Below are 27,489 nucleotides of genomic sequence, written 5' to 3' on the forward strand. Positions count from 1 at the left end.
AGGCCACGCCAGATCAGTGTGGGAGAAGTAATTTAGAACATCTGTCTCTGTCACATTTACCCACAAACCATGAGTTAAGTGTTATCTCAGACTTCTACAGAGATTAATGCGCTATACTGTAGATGAAGAAATCAGCAACACAACTATAAAACAGCTGCTAAAAACAGCTTTTGATTTAAATGGCCACCAGTTCAATCCATGACATTGATTTTGGAGTAATTTATCAGGGTGCGCGATGTGGGTCAGGGGCAAAGGCAAGGCACAGTCGCTGCAATAGTACATAAGCTGAATTAGTGTACGTAACACAATTACACAGTGTGTGAGTGCACAGCAGCTCACTGCTACTACCCATAGCTGGAGACCCCCCACCTCCAACCCTCCCCCCACTGCTACCCCCGTTGCCCACAGAGACACTGATTAAACACGACTGTTCAGATGCGACAGCCCGAGGAAAGGGGAAGAAGGGGAGCCCTTAGTGTTTGCGTATTGTGCCTGTGTTAGTTTGTGCGTATGTACACGTATGCATTTACATTTAGTGTGTCATATATACATTAGACAGAAGGAGAGGAAATGATAAAAGGAGCAGAGTGATATGAAACCGACAGTGAAGGGAGAAATTAAGAAACGGAGAGGGACGATGGATGTGCTGTTGTCCTCAGTCTTTTCTCTCCTTCAACCCCCCTTTCAAACTTCACGCTTCCTCTTGTTTCACTGTGTGATCCAGGCCTGGAGGGAGGTGGATGTACAGGTAGATAAAGGTGGAGAATAGGGATGATAGAGGGGTTGAAAGAATATTATGAGTTGGAAAGACATAGGTAGCGGGAGAAAGAAAGACTTAAGACAGGACTAAAGAGAGAAAGAGAGAGAAAGAGAGATGCTGACAAACAGTGAAGGAGAGAAATGAAAGGGAGGAGAGGTACAAGTGGAAAGCGTGCAACTCACCTGCCAGATGGCAGCTTTGGCAGCGCTCAGCGTGCAGTGATGGCAGTCTTGCAATATGGCGCATTGCCTCCAGATTGTCACACCGTTGTTGATACAAACAGTGCAATAACTTTGCTGATGTGTGTGTTTTGCATGATTTTCTCTGGCACTGGTGTAAGCAGACAGCATATGGTCATAAACCCTCCCCCGGTAAAGTTGAAGGAAGTCAAGTGTTTTTTGTTTTTTTCTTGGAAAATATTGACACATGACTTTTTCAAATTTGAAGAGTTTGTAATCTCTCTTTTTTCTTAAAGGGGCACTCTAGTGATTTTACACAAGGTTTAGTTTACTCATCATGAGAAGTACCAGTCAGCTCATGAAAACAGTTTAATAATGTTTTTGAAACATCATTGAAAGTCTGAGAAAATAGCCCCAGTGATCAAGGTTATCTCAGGTTGGACTTGGAGATTACAGATTTTAACATAAAGGAGGGAAGGTCTAACAAAAGATATTATCAACTTGTATTGTGTGAAATGTAGGATCTAGTGTTGACTCAAGTTAGGGACAGAAAGTCATGATATCTTTGCCTCTTTAAAAATATGTCTCTTGCAAGTCCCCCAACTTTAGTGAAGCACAATGATAAATGCTAAACTACCAGTGGTTCATGTCAGGTTTGGATAGTGCCAGCCTTTAAAAGCTTAATTTTTTATTTCATACATTACATGCTGAAGGAACTAAGAAATAGAAGTCTGAAACATTGAAATTAGCTATCAATTAAAATGTGACAATTTAATATAGAAATATTAATGCAAATACTGGCCATGGAAAATGTGTTATATGACATGGAAAATGTATGGAAATTGGTAGTTAATGTAGTTGAACCATGGCAAATCTATCACTTAAAACCTTCTATTTCCCTCCATTTCAACAAATGCCTCCAACTCAAATAGTTTTCCATTTCTAGAAAATGAAATTACTTTCTTCATGGCATGTCATTAGAAGTAGGAGAAATTCCCATTAAATAATAACATCAGTGTCTTTTTGAATAACCTCCACATTCACTGGCCCTTTCACATAAAACCTGAGAAAAGAACATGAAGTGCAGTTTTGGGTATTCGCCCATAAAAACTGTTTACTTTTCCTAGAACAGTGCAACATATTGCTGAAATTTAACCATTTTGAAGAACTAGTGCAGTGCCTGCTCGGAGCACGTGTCTGTTTGGAACTGGCTGGATTGCTTGGCCCCAGGAAGTGCTGCTTGCAGCATTCTAGAGAACAGTCCAGCCGATCGACTTGACACTTGACACTGCACTCCCTTGGGTCCTCAGCAATATGCCTGCTAAGTGCGAAGTCGATCAGATGAATGTTTCTCGTGATATGCAAAGGACAGTCATACACACATACATACAGACAGAGAGATTCCTTCCTTTATAGTTACATGTTGTATGTTTGCACATCCGGGCTCTTAAAAATAGTAGGACTTAGCACTGTGTAGCATCTTAGCCTAACTATCTTTGCTGTCTACCAGCAATGGCTAACCTAGCAATTATGAGTATTTGCAACTTGTTCTATTGACATTCTTACTCTACCGACAACAATCTATTGCTTTTCACTTTCTTCTGACAAATGTACTTACTGTAAGTCGCTTTGGACAAAAGCTAAAAGCCCTACATGTAAATGTAAATGTTGCTGCTACAGCACCACCTATTGGTCAAATGGCATCAAATCTGTCATAGTCATTCAGACATATTTATATGTATTCACTAAATGTGGTTGTAATAGCACAGAACAGATTACATTTTTGTAATATAAGCCCTGCCCCACAGTATTCGAGCAAACTTTGAGGGCCAGCTATAGCAAGACTGTATGGAATATAAATAAATCTGAAAAACTGACTTTTTGTTCTGCTTGGCTCCATGTGACGATAGATCAAAATTTGTATGAGAAGTAGCAAAATCAATCTAGACACAAAAGGGCGTGGCTTTTATGGATATATTTGTCTGGATTCAATTTTGTTTTTGAGATTTTAGTTTTAAAAGTAAGGCCAAAAACAAACATTCATAGTTTTAGCGCCACCATTTGGCCAAATTCGACACCCGCCAAGTGTGAAGTCAAGAAATTCTAAGGGTAGACATACAGTCAAGAAGAAAGAGACAGACAGACAGACAGAGATTCCTTATGTCATGATTAAATTAGCTGTAGAATTTATGAAAGTTTCAGGTTATCGATAAAGAAAAAACTTGTTTCAAACCAAAAGCACCTGTTTTAAACCAAATGAACTGAATTACAGAAGGAGCACACCACTGAACTGAATTTTAAATCTTAATGCCACCATTTGGCAAGCGAACACCTGCTGAATGAGTTGCTTGGGCTGGTCTTAGAAAGAAAGTAAGTCATCAGTTATCTATAACGTCCCTGAAGCCCAGGGCACCTGGACAACATCGGAGATTGCTACAGTAGTGTTTAGCCCTTGGCAGCCACAAACTAGGTGGGACAGAACTAACTTAATAGACTTGGAGAATGCAATATTAATTTGAGGATTATTGTATTCGCTGTAAATTCCTTACTATTTTCCCCAGTGTGTGCTATCCCTTAAGGAGTTTTCATGAAAAAAAGATTTCAACAGTCTGTCCCCCATTTGCCTTTCGGTGATTTTCTATTTGAGTGAAATTCACCTGTGTTTGCAGTCCTGGTAGACCTCTGGCCCACTCAGGGACTGTACTTTTAACCAGGCTATTTCTATTTTGAGAAAATCTCTATGCAAAAAATCTCATTCAGAGACTTAGGAGACAGGATAGAGTTTCAGAGTAGGTTAGAATTAGGGACAAGCCGGGATGGGCCAACCATGGAGACAGACTGAGATAATCTAGGCAGATGCTTGTATTTGTTCAGCTTTTGGGTGAATGGCCACCAAAGGCCTTATTTGCACTGCGGATTAAATGTTAAATGGGTTTTGGAGTAGCAGATACTTAGAGGGAAAGTTGTCAAATACTAGAACATGCACCATCTCTCCTCCTCTTTCCTGTTTCTCTCTTCCTCACTCGCAGTCTATTGCTGCCTCCTTATGCTCACAGTGATTTGTCAGCAGTGGAGGTAGCAGCTGTTCCTTTTGCATTGTAATTTCTTTGATCGTAATTATTCGTGCCAGCTACCTCCAACCTTGGCATCTTCCACCCCATGCAGCCATATGGGCAAAGAGGGAGAAAGCCGAGGAAACATACAGGCTTCTTTGGAATAAGTTCTTTGATTTCTATGTGCAGTGGTGTGGGAATTATGGACATATGTGCTTCACAGCTTCACATGGATGCACATGGATCACTGTGTTTGATTAGTGTTCTCATTCATACGCTCGCTGGGGTCCGGTGTCTGCCAAATGTAATGTATTTTCCCTGTCAGGTCTCCATGATTTATGCATGCAATAGCAATATAGCCCAGCACATCTGTAACTGCATCAGTCTAAGCAGAAATATAGCTTTGTTCTACAGAAAGACCAATGTCAACTCAAACAAAAAAAGACTGAAAATCAGAAGATGGGAACAGACAATACAGTTACAGCCATGCTAGGGGCTGAATATCAGGCTGGTAGTTATTGAGCCATATAAAAAATGAGAGTAAAAAGTGCTCTTACGGTACAAAAACACAACTGGCGAGGTGTTCTGTACTGGGCTAGAGTAGAGCTCACACAGCTTCGCCACCCTCATTTCCTATTCCCCTCAGCTGCCCTGTCCACAGATCACTCTGAGGCCCGGTCGGACTGCTCTGTTTACCCCTTGTTCTTCTTCTTGCACTTAAGCGACGTTGAGGATGAGGGGTGCTGGGCAGTTGCTGCAGCACAGCTCACACACACATGCTGTGTGGTTCCAAAGAAAACGCAGCTTGCTCTGTCTTCTTCTGCAGTCGCTGAATTATAGAAGACCCTCTATTGCACTCGAGCTGCATGGGTTTTCATCACAGTGCTGGAGGTCACTTTGACTTTCCCCTCTACGCTCATCATATATGCAACACGAGGGCTTTGGCAGTCGAGAGGAGCCTGCTTGGGGTCACCATTAACCAGGGAAGACCGACAATGAGATTTATGGAAGAGGAGACAGAGCTGAGAAGAAGGAAGGGAGGAGAAAGGCATGCATGGCTAAATCTGACTGTGGCGGCAGTGCCCTTCATCTGGTCCCTGCTCTTAACAGCAATTTCAGATATAGTACTGTATCTGCATGTATAATGCATACAGCAAGATAATGGCATGCATTGCAGAGGAGGCTGCTGACTGTGTTGTCGTGATGTGTTGGAATTGGTCCCCCATGTCACATTTGCCTCTGCCCAGGTCCCTCGCAGCATCCTGTAGTTATTAAGAGCAGAGCACGTTGTGATGACATAGTGCTGTTTTACTGTTCCCTGCAGACATCTTCCGCTGCTCTACCATCAAGATTAGTGGCTGGCTGGAGAGTCCTAAAGCGTCCAATATCAGCGCTGACCAATAAACTACACAACAAGAATGGAAAGAAGGCAATTATGGTTTGTTTTTGTTAATATAAAATCATGTTGGGGCCCACAGACATGCTGGAAGAGCTGCCAACAAAACTAAATGAATTTACAGCAATTTACACTTGTTTCCAGAGAATACCAGCATCACAAAGTGATAGAATCATTAATCTAAATAGTATGCTCTACTATATTGGTTGTAAGATGGTTTCCCCCTGACTGAGAGAAATGTCGGGGGGAAACACTGCTCTTTGAATTTACATTGTAGAACATGATGAAAATTAACCACAGGCCAACTGCCACGAAATTTCACTGCGTGGCATCAAAGTGGAGATATCCTGTGGGTATCTGCAGTGTGAGCATTCACGCTACACATCATCCCCTCTGAGGCTCGAGTCTGTGTTTCTGTGAAAGGGCCTTACGCGGCGGAGCCAATTGCCCTGGGCTGCCCCTCCACAACGCTGCCACAGATAAAACACGGTGGACTGATCACAAAACATTGCTTTTCCTATTAAACCCCACCGGTCCCTTGTGATTCAATATGACATTCATTTATAAGTCATCTTTAATAAAGACGGCATTTTCATGTCCTAATTCCTCGACTCATCTCTGTAGGTACCAGCGACAGCCTCTGGCTCTGGCTTGCTGTCTCCCTCCTCCCTACTGTCTCTGCCACGTTTGACCTACTTCTGTCTCCACAACATTGTAAACAGATCTACTAATTGCCTTCATTTATTCATTTCCAAGTCAAGTTATGTTGCGGCTGGCGCCCTCCCAGCTCATTCATGTGTAATGTGTACAATGCTGTCCCTACCCCCAATGACTCGTCCATGCGTATTTGCTGAAAACCCCAGACAAAAGTACCCCATCAGGCCATGCGACTTTACTGTATATACTCTAAGTGCAAACATTGTACAGTACATTACCAGCCTGCGCTGCAGTGAAAACTTTTTATACTCTACTTTCAACTTCCATTAGCAGCCCTGTCTTCAACTTTCAAACACAAAAAAACAATGGGTGTTTCGGGCAAGCTGACTTGTAATCAAAAGGACAGAAGCTGTTATGATTATCGTAGTTCAGATGCTTTGCCGCCCCCGTGGTCTTATACTCTTATTGCTTTTGTGCCGCCTTATAAATCTAGGCCACAAAAAACAACAGCAACAAATGTGTTTTTTTTCACCTCTGATGCCAGTGACAATGACTCCCATTGTTGACTAAGTGTGAGAACAGAGATGTTTCTTCTGACCTTTAGAAAGATCATGTCACAGTCTGTTGACAGTGTTCCCAATCTCACACAAATATATAATCCAAAAAGTAAACAAGTTAAACTTGAACACTATGCTTTTCATGCTAAATCTGTGTCTATGTCTTTTAAGTGACAAGACCCTGTTGAGTCATCTTATTGCTGGTGTTTGACAATGTAATATCCTTCAAATGTGAATGCTTCAAGAATACTGAATTATTCACGACAGCTAATTTGAATTTCAGTAAACTTACTACAATTTATGATTTTTACCACCAAGAAAAATGTTTGCTGACCTGTTTGTTAATCACTGACGAAACACATCTTCATGGTATGAAACTTGAGAGAGCAGTGAAAATGATGAGCAGCCTAACAAAGAAATATGCCCTGTGAACATTTTAGTTCATCCCTGATGGCAGATGGGTCAAACAAACGAGATAGAAAAAAGCTAACCATCCCTTCTGTCCCATGAATCATGCCTAACAGGGCGCTACAGAAGCTATGACAGCTTTCTCCCCAATAAAAGCTGAACCCAAAGGATGAATTTCGTTCCACAGATCTCAATCCAGGTCAAAGGGTCGTGTTTGTGGAGCACAAGCGGCTGCCTTCTCCCTCCTCTGCGCTGTGATTGGTGCCCGCTGAGAGCTTGCGTCCCCAGAGGCCTCAGCAAACTATGTTCCTGTGTGTGAGTGTGAATGAGTCACGTCTGGGCTGGAGCGTGTCTGAGTGGTGAGGCGGGGAATTCAGCAGGGAGGACTGCGCAGGGCAAAGAGTTGTCTCTATAATCCAGGGTAAACACTGAGCAGCATGACTGCACGCCTTAGACGTGACCAAAGCCGAAGAACAGAAATGGATGAAACGATGAGGAAGCTGCTTGCCTGCATGCCTGCCTGGCTCCCTTTGCCACCAGCACTTCCTCTTTTCTCTTCTTGTTTTTCCTCCCTGTTCAGTAATTCCTCTGAGGGTTTGACTGGACACTCTCAACACTGATTAACCTCTGGGTGGCACTGCTGGTGTCTGTTGTTTAAGGTCATGCCAGACTCAAACCTGGCTTCGCAAATATCATTTGGTCTGCTATTTGCTGCCGGACCTCAAGAGTGTTGTCTTATTAGTTATTTCTAGTTGAGAAAAGGACAGCGTTTGAGGTTCTGATTACAGTGTGAATTACATTGCATGTCTTCACCTGGAGGTTTGCAGTGTGATTTGAACAAGCGAAATCTGAAGTAATGGGATTCTGTTGAATGTCACAAAGTAGAGACAGCCTTAGTTGAACTGGTAAACACAAAATCACTTTTCTGCTCCTTTTTGTGGCAGCTCAAGAACATGCACAAAGGATTGAGTCAGATTTTTGTGATCTAACCCGCCCACTTACAAATAGCTCTTTAATGCATTACATCCCATTCCACCATCCCCTTTCACACTAAAAAGCCTACATCAAAGGCAGAGCAGGAGAAAGATTTAGAAGAAAAGTTTGCAAAGGTAAAGGTTTCCGCTGACCACTGGACAATTTGATTTACTGAAAACAAACATGTGAATGCTGCAAAGAGTTTATATTTTAGTTTACCCAGAGGCTGCCGAAATAAGGGACTGTCACTCCTTCCTCTGAAACATTTCAAAATGCCTGAATAGTCTTTTCATCGGGTTTTCACATGAAAAGGAAAAATGAAATCGTGGTTACATCAACACAGAAACGGGTTCAGGGACTCATCAGCTTGCAAAGCAGATGATTTGAGGGATTTTCAGAAGGAATTTGCTGGACACACACACATTTTGCCCAAAATAAAGAAGCTGTAAATATTAGAGCCAACATGTCCTGCCAAATCTAAGCTTTCTGAGAACTAATAAAAGCAAACACAGTTTTTGTGTCCAGTCAGAAAAGAAATGTAAAAAAGAAGAAATGAAGAAGCTTCTGTGATCTAACATTTTAAGCAGAGAGAGATAAAGATAGAGATAAGCAGAATGTGACTAAGGTTGATTCGCATAGGACTGACAAATAAAGAAAAGCAAACATAGAACTTCATCTTGAAAATCAGCTATACAACGTGTGACAGATGTTGCTTTTTGGTGGCCAATTACTGGCAGAGTTGCTCACACGGAGCCTGCCAAATTGAGCAGAGTAGGTCGAGACACTTGAGTGACTTCTCCCCTGGTGTGAGCGTGGCGAGGACAGATGGACAGGAGATGCTGCAGTGGAGCTGGAGTCGGCCCAGCCAGCTCAGTGTCAGTCCATCCGCTCTATCCCTGGCTACCGCTCAACTCAGCCGGACATCCTGTTAGTCAGCCAATGGCGAGCACCCACCATATCATGACCCCCACATTAGGATCTGACATGGCTGTCTCCATTTAACCTTTACTTATACCAGGAAGTCTCACTGAGAAAACACCCTGTTTACGTTAGCTCCAGCCAAAAAGACAGTTGCCTTTGATCTAAAGCCCAAGATATCTTTAGAGGAAAAATTAGTGCCATTTCACTGAAGAGTTTTGAATGATAAAAAAGTATTATAAGAAGAGTGTGAAGGGGCTGTTGATTTGGTAATGTAGAGGACAAACGGGGAGATTGGAGAAGCCTCTGGTGGCCCACAGACAGGATTTAGGGTGATGTAGGTGTCTTAATTTATGTCCCGTCCTCCTATGCAGGCAGTTTTATTAGTCCATTAATGGACTTGGATGAAGTAACGCCATATGTGAAAACCACTTTATCTATGATGCTTGTTTTGCCTTCACTAAACATCTGTCTTTATTTTGAGATAAAAACATGTTTTTTGTTCCAAATTAGCTTATTTTCTCTCAGCTGTATGAGAAACACCTTGCATCAAACCAAAACATAATAGTTATCACAAGGAGAAAAAAAACAGTCAACACATCAAACATCCTTTGTCTAACTCATCCATCCTCCATCATGTGTTTGAGGGACATTGTTTAATGTGAAATATCAACATAAAATATGCTAATGAAATTAAACAGGGAAGTGTGAGGGTTGATGCTGCCTGGCTCTGAATCTCTAATGACTCCCTGCCATCCCTGGAAAAAACCTGATTAATTTAGGAATGTCGGCCGCAGTGGAGAGTGATTAATTCCTCCTGGATTCAACCATTTAGACGAACAAGGCAGAGGGGAGAAAGGAAAACAAGGAGCCCAAAATATGGACACATAATTAATACATTTGGATCATTTAATTAGCCACCCAAACAGGGGGAAGGCACAGCTACAGTGTGGCAGAATTTGTTCAAGTAATAGACCACAGTTTGTTCTCTCTTACAGAGAGACGAATATAATGAGCCCCCCTGTTGATAGGGGGAATATTGGACCATCTCTCGGGCTAGTAAATATGAGGAGACAGTTTGAACAAATGATTACTTGTTTCTTTGATGTCTCATGTGTCTGACTAAGCAGAGATTGAGGGGAAAACAAGCACATACATTTCTAGGTTTCTAAGTGTCTAATGATACTGAAAGCAGTTTTTCACTCTCATAGAATCAAGGATCTTTTGAGTTTCAAATAAATATCTCTCTTTTCTCTTTCAGAAATATGTGAAGATCACAAGACAGCACTTCAGTTCATCTTTTTCAGCACAATCCTGCTCCTTGCTGACACAAGATCCCAGGTGTTTTATCTGAGCTCGGTATTTTTCGGAGCCCTGTGGGGATGGGAACGTGCTTAGATGAAGGATGGACTTACTGCGGCCTCACTAAAGGTCACAATCCTCTTAAGGTCATGACATGGCCCCTGGCACTGTGGCTATTGACTCTAATCTCTGTGAATCAAAAGACAACTGTTGGACAGACTCTGAACACCTTCCAGTCAGAGAGGAAGGACTGGTCGCTGAACCACCTGACTGTGCATCAGTCTACGGGGGCTCTCTACGTTGGAGCTGTCAACCGAATCTACAAGTTGTCAGCTAATCTCACCCTCCTGGTGTCCCATGATACAGGGCCAGAGTATGACAACAAAGCATGTTATCCTCCACTGATTGTCCAGCCCTGTTCTGAGCCTCTTGCCTCTACTGACAACGTTAACAAACTGTTACTTATCGACTACTCTCACAACCGGCTGCTGGCCTGCGGCAGTCTCTACCAGGGCGTCTGCAAGCTGATGAGGCTGGATGATTTGTTCATCCTTGTGGAGCCTACGCACAAGAAAGAACACTACCTGTCCAGTGACAACCAGACAGGGACGATGTACGGGGTTGTTGTGCCCTCGCAGGGTCAGGATGCGACTCTGTACATAGGCACGGCAGTTGGAGGCAAACAGGACTACTTCCCAACCATCTCCAGCCGCAAGCTGCCTCGTGACCCAGAATCCTCTGCCATGCTGGACTATGAGCTTCACACTGACTTTGTTTCCTCTCTCATTAAAATCCCTTCAGATACGTTGGCTCTTGTCCCACACTTTGACATCTACTACATCTATGGCTTTGCCAGTGGCAGCTTCGTCTACTTCATGACCGTCCAGCCAGAGACGCCTGAGAATGGGATGCCCGCTGGCGGCTCCCCAGGCGACCTGTTTTACACCTCTCGCATTATCCGCCTCTGCAAAGGTGACAAGAAGTTCCACTCATATGTGTCACTTCCTGTGGGGTGCATACACAGAGGTGAGGAGTACCGTCTGCTGCAGGCAGCTTACCTGTCTAAGGCTGGAAGGGTTCTGGCAAAGTCGCTCAACATCAGTGCCCAGGACGACGTGCTCTTTGCCGTGTTCTCCAAGGGACAGAAGCAGTGCCACGACCCTCCAGATCACTCCGCTCTCTGCGTTTTCACCATCCAAGACATTAACACGCGCATTAAGGAGCGGCTGCAGACCTGCTATCAGGGAGAGGGAAACCTGGAGCTGCACTGGCTGCTGGGAAAGGATGTGCAGTGCACCAAAGCGGTAGGTGGATTGATTTTGCTTTCAACAGTATAACACAAACATGTTTAGACCAACCGTGAAGCCCACATGGTAGTGAGCAGCATTGATATAGATTTACTGAAAGTTGGCTCTTTGATGATCCACAACCATGATTGCAGCCTAAATAGCTGATAGGCAGGTGGCCAAAACTGTACTGAAGACGCCATTCAGGTTTTCCAGATCCCATGAAAGCAGAAGAGCTGGAGGAGATTAATTCCACAATGCTAATCAGAGGAGTTTGCCCCCCTCCTCACCATCTCACTCCCTCTACTCTTGTCGCTGTCAGCAGTATTTGAACCCTCTGAGACCTGTTCTTGATCTTGAGAAAAGGGCTTTCTTGTAAATGTCCAAGTCTGTGCCTTTGTAAAAGCTATAATTCTACATAATGAGTGTCTTTCATGGGAACAAGCTGAAAGCAAACCATGAAAACAATGATATTCATCACATCAATAGCTCTAGCGGTTCCAAACATGTACTTTGATTCCACCATGCCATCAAATAAATAAGATGTAATGTTATTCGGAAAACGAACTGAAAGAGGACATAGACACATAATAATGCAATAATTAACTCTCATAGAGCAGTTAACCAAAGGTCTTTATGTCTAAAATGGACTGCAGGGGTTCAATTATGATAAGATGTCATAGATAAAGTTGTTCTTTGGTTACATGACTAATTACTCAGTGGAAGATCAACAGCCAATTGTGTCTACAGATGCAACGATTTTCTTTGTCAAGATTGTCAAGTGTCAAGATTTTAATGTGCCTTTCTTAAAATAATTAATAGTAATAATAACAAATACTTAAACCATCGCATTTTAGAGTGTTCAGACATCTGACAATTTGCAATAAACATAAAGCACAGCTGAGGCAGATGTAATGTAATGTTCTGCAGGTAGTTGGTAGTAATTACAATTCAACCTGAGACGATATGACATGTAAATGTAAATGCTGGAGCTGCTCCATATTTGTATAACGCCTTTCTAGTCTTTTTTGACCACTCAAAGCGCTTTTACACTACCTCGCATTCACCATTCACACACTGAGCCTAAGTGCTCAAACAGAAACTAACCCAGTTATACAATTCGGGGTTCAGTATCAAGGACACTTGCAGCCTGGAGGAGCCGGGGATTGAACCGCCGAGCTTCCGATTAAGCCACAGCCGCCCAGACATCTGATGGCAATCCATCTAATAGTTGTCGAGACATTTCACTAAAAAGCAAAATCAGGGCATCACTAAAGTCAGTAGGATTTATCTTCTGGGGACCTTGAATGTCTGTCCAACAGATGAATCCTGTATATTTTCTGATGCTCCTTTCCAATAATAGATATGACATTAAAAATTCAGCAACAATATTTCAGACTGGCAATTTGCAAGCAATCCACAGAAAGCAACTGTTAGAACAAATATTAACATGATGTAAGCGTATGGCATTTATGGCGGGTTCAAAAGAGAAGAGCTGAATGCTCACATACTTGCCAGAAAGAAAATGAGAACTGATATATGAAGTTCACCTCAATGATCACATTCAGTGAAGCTCAGGCACATCGCTTGATGAAAGAAAAAGCACAGACTAGGACTAATATGTGCAATAGAAGTAGGGGATGTGAAATAAGAAATTAGCTGCCCTAAAAAGGTAGATTTATACACAGAGTGACGTGTAATTAGCAAAGGTGTAAGGTGCATGTTAGTAGATCTAACAGGACTGCTTAGCATGCTGCTTTCTTTGATGCTTAATCAAAATCTGACATCTCTTGTGCTGTGTGTTTGTGTGATGTCAGATCAAGCGATCTAAAAAATCACAGAAACGGGCGCAAAATACAGTGTTTCTCGTGTTTGCCATCAGCAATTAGTCTACTCCGCAAATTTGCCTGCTCCAAGGCTTGTTGATAAACGCAGCAGCCCAAACCCTTTTGAAGTAACCATTTTTAACCCTGGAAACTGTGCACTTATTGCATGCTACACTTACCAGAAGTCAGTTTGAGTTCTCCTCTTACAGTCGCATATGTCTAGAGTGATCTCTGTCATTTTTCTGGCTCATACTCACTGCCCTCTCTCTCGTTACCTACCTTCCCTCCTTATATCTGTCATACTCATTCCTCCTTCCTTTCACTCTCTCCCCTTTTCTATCCCTCCCTCCCTTTCACCTCTACTCATGTTTTCTTCCCCACATCTTCTCAAAAACACCTCTCTGCCTTCATACTCTCAATGCATTTTTCATCCCCCCCCCCCACACACACACCAACATCTCCATCCTTCCTTATATCCATGCAGCCTGTTCCCATTGATGATCACTTCTGCGGCCTGGACATAAACCAGCCCCTGGGTGGTTCCCAACTGGTGTCGGGTCAGACGGTGTACACTGAGAGCAGGGACAGGCTGACCTCTGTCACCTCCTACATCTACAATGGACACAGTGTGGTCTTCCTGGGGACCAAGAGTGGGCGGCTGAAGAAGGTGAGAGCAGTAATACAGTAACAGACACTGTCGAGCAAGACAGGTTTAACCTGCCTTTTCTTTCTCTACACTGAACTCAGAGACTCAGTCTGGCTGTTTACAGTGAATTGCTTATTCTTAATAGATGCAACCAGATCCTCTTCATGACAAATTACATCATTTATCTACAAAAGTGATTTCTTGAGGCTGCTATTTGTGACCCAATGGTATCTCTGTCTCTTTTGAAAGTTATCTTCCTGTTTCAGTTTTTGAATAGAAATGCAAAATGTAGCCTGCATGGTCCCAGACCTCAGAATCGCTGCCTACATCTCAGGTTTCTACAGCGATTCAAATAGATCTGATGGCTGTTTCTGCTGACTGGCAGAACAATAAACCAATCAGAGTTTAGTAAGTGGGATTAAGAATTGGAAAAGATTAATGGTTTTGGTGCTTTGTATACATATGTTCAGGTATATATCAATTTATATATATATTGCCAGATACCTGTGCACAAAATAGTTCTATATATCCTTTACTTCTGTCCAGCTGTGTTGTTCTTAATTGTTCTGAGCTGTCTATTTTATCTAAGTACATTGAGAGCAAGTCGAGTCAAATTCCTTCTGAATATGATTCTGAAAGTCATTTTACGACAAAGCTAGCTCTCTACATAGCTAAATTAATAGAAATTAGCAACAATTGCTAAAATGCAAGTACTCACTTTAGTATAGCTTTTGTGTCTCACCACTATGGCACATTTATGTAATAATGATCTTTAATCCATTAACACTAATTAATGCAATAATCTGCTCAATGAATGCCCTAATTAGCATAACTGGTTATGTTCGATACATCATGGTGATTATGGTGGGACATTTGCAGCTGAACAAAGGTGCAGTGATCATGCAGCACTACATGTTGTGCTTCAGCCTTTGGACGGGTGCTCTTAAACAAGGACAAATTGGTGTAAATTTCCACTGATGACTACTTGAGCCAAAATTGAAGCACATGCCTGTTCCTTTACTTCCTTTGTATTAGCTGCATTACTAACAGGACATTATGCAGCTCTAGTGCCTCTTGTTTAACACCGTCCTGGTGGATTTTTGGTTTGAATAGCTTTTAGTATTACAGAGTACTTAAAGGACAACTTCACTGATTTTGAAAATTATCTTTGTGTACATGACATGAATTTTTACATATTTATAAACAAAATGATCTGGTCTCTTTAGGCAGGTTCAAATCACTTCCCTAAATCCTTCACTGGTTAAAATACAATGATTTCCAAGAATATTTTTTTTTTCTGACAAGTCTAATTTGTGTTTTCCTTGTTTCAAAGCCAGCCTTCTGTTAGATGTATTCTTTTGAAGTGTCTTTATTTTCAAAACATACATTGCATCTGGAAAGTATTCAAAACGCTTCACTTTTTCCACATTTTGTTATGTTACATACAGCCTTATTCCAAAATGGATGAAATTCATTATTTTCCTCAAAATTCTACAAACAATACAATGACAATGTGAAAGAAATTTGTTTGAAATCTTTGCAAATTTATTAAAAATTAAAAATTAAAAAAGCACATGTATTCAATGTAACGAAAAAAGTAACGAAAAAAGCATAAGTATTCGTAGCTGCTACTCTGCAGCGCTTACATTGGGGCATTGAAGATGATACAGAGTACAGAAAAGTGTAAAGGTCAGACTATGATTAAAAGGGACTTGTTCAAACATTGTGTCATTTGACCATGTCTGAAGACAAAAGTGGCCTGCTTGAGGGCGAAGTGAAATGCCTGCTGTCATAGAGAGAGGAGAGAAAGGGATAATGGTGCACACTTTCGGACAGACTCACCTGAAAGGCATTCATAGTGTCGATTCAAAAACTGATGAAGTAGCAATTACTGTAACAATTACTTTCAATCCTGACTCATATGCTGATCAGTTTCTCAATTAGTTTCTCCGTAAATTGATTAATTGTTTTGGCTGTAAAATGTTACACAATTGATAACTGACTTCATCCTGTCATTTTCTCTCTTTACAAAGACAAGTGTTGCAGTATGAGAGTCCCACCTGAAGAGAGGCTATGAAGTCTTCATGTTACGCGATAATAGAACCACATACAACATTATTTATGAGATGCCTACGGTGTTGGTTTAGATTTTTAGTTAAGCAGTAGATTTCACCTGTTGATGGCAGCACGCTGATAACGGTCCAAAACCCAAATATATTTAGTTTACTGTCATATATGACAAGGAAAATCCTCAAATCCTCACATCTGAGAAGATATGGTCAGCTTAGTATTTTTGCTTGAAAAAAGTACTGAAACAATAAATCAAAAAAAAAGTATTTTATGTCAAGTGACTAATCAATTAATTGACTAATGGTTTCAGATCTAGACTTTTTTCTCAACTATGCACACCTGGCCAATCGCTGAGTGTAGTTGCTGGTCAGATTGTCGGTTTCATAAAGTTACAAACATTGTCGGACATAGCCCACCAATTCAGAAAGGTGCAGGGAAGGGGATTTCAGACTTTGTTTAAAGCATACTGACATCTTAATGGTCTATGGCATGCTTAACTGTGATATATTTAGGATGTTTGACACTCACTGAACAACAACTTTAACATGATATGCTAGTTAAGCAAAGCAAGCAAAATAAAGTACGCTATAGATGAGTTACCAAATTGATGTACAGAAAAACAGGAATGAGGATTCCTAACACCATAGACATAAGATGACCTCTTTCTGAGAGGTTCATGAAGTTGATTTAGCTCGTTGTCCATCATGTTTAATTTAAATGCATGCTGTAATGACATATTATAAGTCAAGTTCTTATAAGGCTCATTCTTTGATCTAACTGGATTGACTTGGTAGCACTGCGGGCTCTGCTTACTGCACATACAGCATGCAACTGAGGAAATGTGTGAGAGGACTGTTGTGACATTAGCCTCGGGGCCTCAGTCTTATGAGGAGCAATCTGTCTGACACACACGCAAACACACACACACACACATGCACGTGTCCAGATTGGGAGCACAGATAGCATCACTGCAGCTCTTTCATTGGATAAGGCATTGGGGGAAAAGACAAGATAGCCTGACAGAAATGGAGAGAGAGAAAAAACAGAACTGGTGACAGACTGTGAAACAAAGACGGAATAATGGCAATGAAAAAACAGAGACAAAAGTAAAAAGACAGGATATTAAGCCATACAAAGAAGGAGGAACAGATTTAGGAAGAAAGAAAAGATAGACCAAAAACAGAGTAAAAGTATGATTTGCCTGTGTTCAGGGAGTGAGCAGTAGGTTTAGGTGAAGAGAGTGAGAAATCCATTATTACTGCTTTAAGTGCACAGCGTCCAAAGGCCAGAGTTTGCCATTACACTGACCGAGTGTGCAGCCATGATTCAGACTCCCAGGAGCCTCCGAGGAGCACGGGTCACCCCTCGAATCCTATTCCATCACCCCTAAATGGACAGGCTGAGTAGAAATGGGGCATGACAATAAATGTCATCAGCGGATCACTCCAGCAGTAGGGCCATTGCAAAGGTCAAGCCTGCCACAGAAAGGGTGTAAGCTGGGTGAAAGGTCACAGGGTTAACCAACAGTCTCACCATGCAGCATATGGATGTGTCTGTCAAAGTCTCTCGATTAGGCCACTCCTATTCCAGATATAACAGGACATTTCTCTCATCATCTGCCGCAGTTTTGTTGCCATAGGGGGTTGATTTTAGCTGAGTAATATGACCCTGTGGGTAACTCTGTGCTGAATACAAAAGGGGCTTTTACACTCGTGTGACGTATGCTAATGAGGTGAATCTAGGTAAAAGCCATTATCTCTTACTAATCCTTGTTTAATCTATTCCAGTCTCAAGGCAGGCATGGATAGATGCAACCTTCGGTGACACCGATAATACAGTTTCCAGTTGTTAGCAAAATGCTAGTGGGACCCAGGGAGTGCAGGATTAGCATTTCACATCAAGGTTTTAACCATTTATTGCAACACAAATGCGTATTTGAGTTTGAGCGGTGTGGCGCCTGCTCATGTGATGATCTGGAACAAATATGAGCAAGCCTGACCTCACAAACCAGCCAGCAGAGGGACGCACCAAATGTTCGGCCACCGAAATTAATCGGCAGAAAATAGCAAAAACAGCACTTTTACAGCAATACAGAACAATTAACATTGACATGTTGGCATTGTGGAAGCATTTTAAAGTGTCAGAGCAAGATAAAGAGAAAGAGAAAAATTGCCGTTTGCAGACACTGTTCTGCTGTCTCCTAGAACATCCACACCATCTGTGGCTGACTTCTTAGAAAAGGCAACAAATGGTCTGACCTGCTGTGTTTCTGTCACTCATTTGTGAGAAGGCGATTAAGCTAGCTGCACCTAAATTTGGAGTGCACACGTATTCAAGCCTTTATGGTAACGTTTTATCCACAGAAACTGACCACTGCAAGCTGAAAGACAGGTTAGCAAATTTATCCTGTTATTTTCTCTCTTTACAAAGACAAGTGTTGCAGTATGAGAGTCCAACCTGAACAGAGGCTATGAAGTCTTCATGTTACGCGATAATAGAACCACATACAACATTATTTATGAGATGCCTACGGTGTTGGTTTAGATTTTTAGTTAAGCAGTAGATTTCACCTGTTGATAGCAGCACAGCAAGACAGATGTACATGATCAAGCTGTATCATGCATTAATTATCTTTCATCCACTCAGTGCATTAGAGCAACCATGGGGAAGTTTGCCTTCTCTAATTACTGATAGAGACTCCTGCCACGCAATCCCTGTGTTTTAAGTCTTTCATCCGCTGTGATATAGAGAGATGATCACAGTAAGCTGAAGGTTCACAGTGGAAATGGTTTTGGTAGATGTGGTTGACTGAAAAGCAGCAGATTAGTCTTTTCTTCAACTTTTACATGTTGTGTTCACTCTCAACAATCTCCACCAGCTTTAGAAATTTGTAGGAGAAAACACCCGCAGCCCAAGCTGACCAATACCAGTTCTTTGAGTCTCCACATGGCATTTCAATGGCCTTGTAGCCCTGACATCTATAAATTAACTCTTGGCTCTATTAATGTAGTCCCAGACAAAAGTCTTTGTTTTATATATGGCTTATGATTAGTAATATTCAACTCCCAAAATTACCTGTATATGACAACACGCATTTCCCCTTGTTTAATATTCCGTTCTACTTTTTGTCGGAAGGACAGCAGATTTTTGTCTCTATCCTACTGTATCCTAACAAGTAAGTACCAGTAAGCAGCAAACAATGTTGAATGACATTATAGCTATGCCTATCCTGTGGCAGCATCAGACACATAACAGGTGTTGAGTGGAATTGATTTTCTGAGGAAATGTTTCTTCAGAGCATAGTGATGCTCAGAAGGACTATAATGGCATACAGAGCAGATCCGGATTGTGCAACTCAATATTAACATGTTCCTAATAATATTTAGTCTGTTCAGTGTGTATCCTACTTCAGAGGGGAAATCACTCATGTCATACATGCCACAGAGAAACTGCAGTCATATTTTAATATATGATTAAACTCTTTAATGTGTGCCAGAGGATTTCCCCTCAGGTAGACAATACTCTGGACATGCTGGGAAAGGAGGTCTAGTGGAGAAACTGTCCTTTAACTGAAGCATCACAAATTTGATCCCTGCTGCTGCCTCAACAAGCTCTTGAGCAAATCACTGATCCCTTTAAAGTTTAATCTTTGTAAGAGAATTTGCTCAGTGCTGGTAAATTTAGGGGTGCAGCTGTTGAACAAAATAAAAATGGACCAGCACATTACCCCAGTAGCTGCAGCTACTCAGCAGCAGTATTTCCCTAGAAATGGTTGAAAATGTTAAGCTCGCAGCAAATAAATCCTTAGTCAAATACTCTCATGTGCAAATAGCAGATTCATTATAGCTTACTGAGAGTTGACCAGTGCATGGCTAAATAACTTGGACTTGATTGAAATCATTAGAATAGAGTTTCAGAGTAGGGAAGGGGCACAAGCTATAGGTGTGTTTGAGGCTGAAGTGAAAGAATTTTTTTTTATAACTGCAAGAAAGGAGCTTGACTTGAGATCACCATTAGATGTCTCAGTGCAGCTGAAAAAGTAAGTGGTATAAAGAGAGGCGACTTTGTGATAAAACAGAAAGGTATCTGTCTGCTTTTCCTGACTGCAGTTTTATTTAGCAGCTCCATCCCTCTCTTCAGCCATCTTTGTCCTTTCTTCCCTCTCTTTTTTGTCTTTCTCCTGCTCGGCCACACAAATGGAAACACACAAGAGCACTGTGACTGCATTGCGGTCAGGAAAATGAAGACCATACGGGTGCCATGAATTGTTCCACTGTCCCCCTCCCACTGCTTTTGTTGGTGGGCCATGGGAACCTGAGAAACAATGGGAATGATTGGAGGGACAGGAGCCATACGGGGGAGGACAGGAAACAGAGAACAGGAAACCATGTCCTCAAGGAGAGAGAAAAGAAGTGAACATGCAAAGACTGAGAGGAGACTGTGGTTAAGTTGTAGAAATTGTGGTATGAAGACTTGGAAGCTCGCCATGCAGCCGAAGGTTAGGACGAACTGAAAAAGTGGCTGCTGCAAATGTAGGGCTTTTAACAATAACCCTCAAAAACATACATTCACTCACACGCCTCTCTTTCGACCCAGTTGGTAATCACGTTTGGGTGTGGGCATTCGCTAACATATAGTGTATCTAGTGGCTGTGATCAATACACATCTCTTTGTGACTGTAGTTAATGTGATGGCTGAATGATTAGTCCTGTCCTGTAATACACATCTCCACCTCAGTGACCCCTCCTCCCCTGAACGCTCTGCTGTTTCATTAGCTCCTGCAGCTCAGCTCTATCCTGAGCTTCGTCTCATTAGCATTCACAGAGCCGTGATGGATATATGGGCTAATCAATGCCCGCTCTCCTCAGCTGTCATCCTCGATCGGACCATATGCACAGTCACTCAACCTTAAAGGTGGCCAGTTGTCTGGCCCTTATGTCACTACATGCCCTGTGTCACAATATTGAGTCAGCCTGTGCCAAAATCTGTCTTGCTTACAGTCTGTGTACATCTACTTTAGATCTAGTCTTGCATGTGTTTTCATTCTGTTCCCCTTTTCCAGTGTAATGGAAGATTTATGTGTGGTTTCCTGCCAAATTGTAGCTTATTTAATTTAGGTGGTTTTATATGAAAAACAATACTGTAAATCTGATGTTTGCATGCAAGAGGACTCATTGATTTCCAGCAAAATGTCATGTAAAGACTGTTTGCTGTTGTATGTCTGGTTCAAGTCGAAAAGAGCGGTCTTCAGGGACAGATGAAACCTTGTCAGAGTGGCAGATTGGGAATGATTGGTTGAACAGAGTGCTCCATGCCTCCTGGGTCATCATCCATATGTTTAGGTTAGCTGGCTGATCGCATATGGACACACATTTTTAAGATTGGATGGTCATTACCACATAAACATAGTAATCAACTCCTTTACAAGGTTTCCCAATATGCAGCGGAAAAGCAGGGGTCCAGGGACATTTCCATGTATACTTTCTCTCAACATGAATAAAATCAATGCCTGAAATGAATCCCAAACTGAACCCCATATGTAAATACTGACGGGAGAGACATTTGGGTGAGTGTATTGCTCGTGCAAGGTCTGGCAGCTTTACAATAGAACTAACCCGATTCAAGCCAAGTGACATCTTAGAAGTCTGTTTTTTTTGTTTTCTTTGGCTCTCACAGGATGAGAGTGCAGCCGAGCATTTAAGATGCAAACCCAGCCACGAAAAAGGGAGGCTGTTTTTGTTAAGAGCACATGGGCTCAGGTTGCATATCTGTTTGTGGAAGTCATACTAAGCTGGGTTGTTTATATCCATTATAGGTTCTGCAAGGGAATTTCAGCAGCAGGAGGCTGTTATTGGCTTAAATATTATTCATGGGTTAAATATATATCTTTGTCAGCTGTGACAAGCTGGGAAGAGAGAATCATATGGTCTTATGAACATGCGGTATTAATGGCAAATCAGTTCAGTTCTCCTGTTACATGATATGGGCGACACAAGGGGAATCTGCTTGACTTTTAAAAGGTTTACTGAGGTAAAAAAATGTTGTCCTTGATATTGACCTTAAAGCAATATCCTAACAACTTAAATAAGACAACATTTACACTGAGTAACTTAATGCATATCAGGCAGATCGGACAGCTATAGATAGATAGCTGCCAAGAAGCATTTGAGGTGTATTGAAATCTTATTTCAGCATTCTAGCTAGATGTTAAAGTACAACTATGTAAATGCTCTGTTGAAATACCTCTTCACAGGGTCCAGTGCAGCTAAGGTGAAACCGGTAATTTTTATCTCGCTGTGGTTCAGAAAGTCTGTAGGATTCGTCCATGTGTTTTTATCTATGGATAGTTGTTACACAGCTAGCTAAACTGTCAATGTTGCAACTAAACTGCTACAGTGCAGTAAACTACAGTAAAGTTGTTGTTCTTCTGGTGTTTTTGGTAGCTGCCACACAGCTTCAGGTGTGTTACTGCCACCCGCTGGACCGGAGCACCCGAGACACTGGGTGCATCCCAAGTTCCTTTTGATATTCAGATTGTGAATTCATGACCTAGAATATAACTATGCTGTCTTTTGAACATTGTAAATGATTTATCAGGCTAAATGTTTCACGGGAAATTGAAATGATGTAAGTCATATCAAAGCCGACGCTCAGGAATTATCAGCCTCACATATGACTTAATGGAAATGATGATATATGATGTAAAAAGTGTTTCTTGCTGACAGACTCTCCTTCTCTCTCTGCCTTTAATTGTATCCATAATAAAAGTTAATTGGGGAAATAACAGAGAAGAAAAATCTTTGTAATAAATGAAGAATATTGTTTGTGTTCCTTTTATGTTCAGACTAGATGCGCGAATCAGAAAACATATCAAATATAAAACTTGGGAGTAATCCACTTAGTTTCATCACTCTTTTGGGCTCACATCAAATTAATAACTGATATCCAATAGGGGGCGTGTTGGTCAGTAAAAGACTTACGTGAAGGCTGCTTACGTGTATCCTCACTCACTCATGGCTCCTCAGAGATTGGGTCAGGGATGTCAAAGCAAGAGCAAGATGGCGGACCAGAACAACTTCTGGTTTAAGTGAGAATCAAGGAAATGTCAAATAGGAGACTTGAAATGCCTCACCTCCTGATTTGCATGTAGCACCAGAAAACCCAGATGGAGTCATAATACATGATCTGGGTAACTGAAACACATATATGTTGCAACGCTTTTATTTATTTATTTTGACTGGTGCAATACAAATAGATAAAGATTTCAGAGATATGCTAAAAATTGACAGTAATAGAATATAAAGACAACGGACGAGGAAGATACAGAAAACTTAATACACTCAAAATAACAAAAACAGACTGTAGAGAACAATATTACTACTACTGCTACTATTACCACTACTACTAATACTAATAATATGGTTTTAAAAGTGAGTTAAAAGTTATAATGAAAGTATGTTAATTATCATCTGGATTTTATCACGTTACTTGAAATGACGAGTGAAAATGATCCAATATAATATGTGTATTGTTGCATATTGGTTGTGTGTTCCTGATATGTCAGTATCCATGGTAGTGTACTGATTAAGCAAGTGATCATGCACACAATTTACAACTACAAATTTAAAGACAGCAACCAACAAAAGAGTGAGCGTGCAGTGTCTAAGTGTGCTTGTAAGAAAGTGTATATGTGTCTTTGTTTGCATGCCTGTGTGCGTAGGTGAGTATGTGCATGTGTGTGTGCAACTTTGTGTGTAATTTCCTACAAGCAGGCTCATTATAAAACCAATTAAACCCGCCTTACTCTCATTATGGAGCTGTGGGGCTTAAAGAGAGATTGAGGACCTGTTGTACTCCCAGAGGGCTTCTGCCTGGTCAGCCCTGTTTTAAATGATAAAAACACTTTTAAATCCGCTGAAATCAAACACCAGGGATCGGTCATGATGGGTCAGTATTTGTCTGAGCTCATTCCTGTCCCTCTGGCCCTCAACCTCACCATACCCAACTAAAAACTCACATGGCTCTCTAGATGATTGTTGTGGGGGTTTTTAAACATCATTTCACCACAGAAATGCTTACATGCTCTGGTTTCTATCTGTGCTATTTATGAAATAAGGAGTGTGGGAAAACATAATGTAAACTGGCTCCATTACGGCGTGGGATTGTGGTACAGGAGAGGAGGAGGAGGAGGAGGAAGAGGAGGAGGCAAAAACAGGGCAAGAAAAAAAACAGACAATGAGTGAGAAAGAAGCTTAGCTCTGAGATAAATCTGTCTATGTAATAACTATTTAAAAGATAGGTTTGTGCCAGTTGTTGAGGTAATAACAGTCTGACCGGTGAGAGTCAGATCTGGAAACAACAGACAATCCCATGTCCCTACTGCACTTGTTACTTTTGTGTTTTTGTATGTGGAAGATGACACTCCACACTCCTAGAAGTACGCATCCTCCCACCCACATAAACTAACACACATTTGCACATATTTTCTCCCTCCCTTCTTCATTCTTGGCTGTCAGAGCTGATGGTTGGAGAGTCACAGCTGCCTGGAAGGTAGAGGCGTGATTGATTGATGAAGTTTGGTGCCCAGGGGATCCAATCATGTAATCAGTTTGTATTGATCGACTGTCCCCATTGAGAGACTGCTGAGGCTCTGCCACCATGTGTGCGAGCTAGACTTGGCACACACTCAAAATCTTCTGCAGTCAAATGTGATTTGGGTGGTGAGGTTGCCTAAGTCCACGCGTCAGGATGCATGCAGGGAAGCCTGGCATAATTGTACTGCAGACGTTTCGCAGCACTTCCATGATTCTCTGCTCCAATTCCTATTTATCTTGAATTTATTTGAATTATTATGATTGAGAAATTAATTCAGTTGTACAGTAATTGCACCACATGGTTATTGATCCGATCTTCCTGGAATTTAAATAGGTCTTCAACCTGGGTTTGCATAGCTAATGCTCATTTATTTGTCTAGCTACAATGCTTTATTCAGACTTTTCTCTCTCATTTCACATTTCTGACTTAGATTTCAAGTGTCAAGTTTTTATTACTGCATGATGCAATTCACATCATTCCTCCACCAACAAACGATGGATTTTATAATGTCATTGTTGTGAAATAAAAAATTGAACGGGCACTGTAGTGCAAAACACATTTGGCAATGGTTATGCAATACACACCAGACACACAAGGAGGTTTGTCTTTGTGGTAAGTAGATGAAGTTAAAACACAGTTCTCCTAACGGGTAGTTTATATCAGCAATAATAAAGTGTTTTTCTGCTTACTAATCACTTTACATCTTTACAATCAGATTCACGTCCTCACAAGGCTGCCTTTTGACAGCTCCAACATCAGTAAACCACTTATTACAAAGACAGACCTGCTTATTTGTTTGCTTCACTGCAACAGCACATCTTGTCTTGTTTGTAGGCAGAGGTGGGAGAGAAGAAGTGAAAACCCTTCACCAGTGGGCATCTGTTCTCCATGCTTGCATTTAATGAGCCCCAAAAGATTCCTGCCTGAAAGTCAGTCCAAAGTCAAATTAAGACCAAGCTCACTGAACACATTTCAGAACTCAACTGCATCGTGGCTATAACCTCAGGGTTGGATTTCCGTCAGAGTTGCACCGGGCAGTTGGACTGCTGAATGAGTAGTAGCATATACATCTTTCTTGAACGAATAATGTAGATATTTCCAGAGCTACTGCTCACTACCACAAGGCAAGAGGGTGTTGATGCAAAAAATGAGTAAATAATACTTGCTGTACTATCTCCATTGCAAACTCCCTGTATACTGTAGGCTTGCGGTCACACATTGGTGCTAATACTAATACAGACACGCAGAGTAATAAAGGCTAATACATAACAGGAAACCCATGCAATTGCCAACGGAAAACCAAATTGTAACTCATTTGTTTTTTGTTTTTTAAGGAATCCTCCAACATTTGGGGATCTATTTGCTGTCTTCCCAGAAGTCAGACAAGAAGATCAACATCACTTTCATCTCTTTGCAAGCCAACCCTGTTATGTATTTAGCCAAATGTTAGCTTAGCACAAAGGATAGAGGCAGGAACAAACAGTTTACTTTAGCCTATAGCGTAGCCTTTATCGAAGATGTTTCCAACAACTCCAAATCTCTGTATTTACACATTGTATGTGTATATTTAACATGTAGAAATAAAACATGAGACACTGCGGCTTATGACAGTTAGCCTTTTCATTTGAGCTACTGTAGCCTACAGATAAACAACGGCTGTTCATGGTGACTGTGAGCTAAGCTAGACTAAACATTTCCTGGACCTCTCTACAGAATGAACATACATTTAATTGCCATCAATCTTTTCATCTAGTTAAAGGTACAGTGTGTAAGATTTAGTGGCATCTTGTGGTGAGGGTTGTGAATTGCCATCAAATTTCCAGTCTACCACTGCTCCCTACCCTTTCAAAGAGCATAGAACAGCTACAGTGGCTGACACAGCACTCAGGTGTCTCTTCTGAGACAGCAGAGAGTAGCAAGAAATGAGGTTTCTTTAGGTATATATATACGTTAATTAATTATATTTACTTAATTATTCAGTACAACCATGTTATTGCCACTTGGTCACTGACAGATAAGATGGAAAATGTAAGCCAAGAGTGTTTAACATTGTCACTGTTTCTGCACCACAGTCCATTATAAATCACATAATAGATAAAGTTTATACAAACATTGACAAGGGAAACACATTAATTCTCTCTGTGATAATGGACCCTTGCCAAAACTGCCCGCCAGCAATAATGTCTGGCCCACGGTCAGATTATGGTGCTTTGATAGCGGCAAAAAATACAAATAAATAAATACTTTAATAGTGGTGCTGAAATAGATCTCAGTCATGGCAGCAACAGTTACTCACATAAAAATGTCCTCTTTAGTGGTTTTGCTTACAAAATAACGTGGCGACGTCCATAGAAGGGGGGCCCGCGGTTATGCAGATATAAATGGCTCATTCTTATATTGCATTTCTCTCAATAAATCCTCAGAAATATTACATACTAGACCTTTAAGAAGTATACGGAAGTATATCACTGAAAATATAGAAATAGATTACTACTGGATGCTAAACTTCACTGACTTACTGTTGATATTAGCAGATAGCATCTCAGGAAAAGAAAAGTATCCTCATCCATTATATTAAAACATTTCAACATTTTGGGAAATGTTCTCATTTGCTTTGTCTTACCAGGAGTTAAACAAATGAACAGGCTATTTTGTGTGTCATTTCACATACGCAGCTTCTCTGTTAATGAGCTACAGTTCTAATTGATTGCTATTCTGGAGGAAAATTTCTTCACAGCTATTTAGTCAGGATCACATAAGTCTATTTGTCAACATAGAACAATATGTACATGGCTTGTACAAGAGGACATTTTGTACAGTTGGTTACTCTGGAGAAATTGTTTGACTAATGTGAATGTACT

At 41.2% G+C, this 27,489-nt stretch overlaps 1 protein-coding gene across 1 annotated transcript in view; it reads left to right on the plus strand.

Moving 5' to 3' along the window:
• Positions 1-10,285: 10,285 nt before the first annotated feature.
• The window catches only part of LOC123956356 (plexin-A2-like), a 60,354-nt gene continuing 43,150 nt past the window's right edge, over positions 10,286-27,489 (plus strand). Inside the window, exons 1-2 of the mRNA XM_046028486.1 lie at positions 10,286-11,509; positions 13,802-13,984. Coding sequence (XP_045884442.1) covers positions 10,286-11,509; positions 13,802-13,984 — 1,407 coding nt within the window. The remainder of the gene's footprint in view (positions 11,510-13,801; positions 13,985-27,489) is intronic.

Source organism: Micropterus dolomieu, linkage group LG18 (genome assembly GCF_021292245.1).
Source record: "Micropterus dolomieu isolate WLL.071019.BEF.003 ecotype Adirondacks linkage group LG18, ASM2129224v1, whole genome shotgun sequence".
Classification (NCBI taxonomy): Eukaryota; Metazoa; Chordata; class Actinopteri; order Centrarchiformes; family Centrarchidae; genus Micropterus; species Micropterus dolomieu.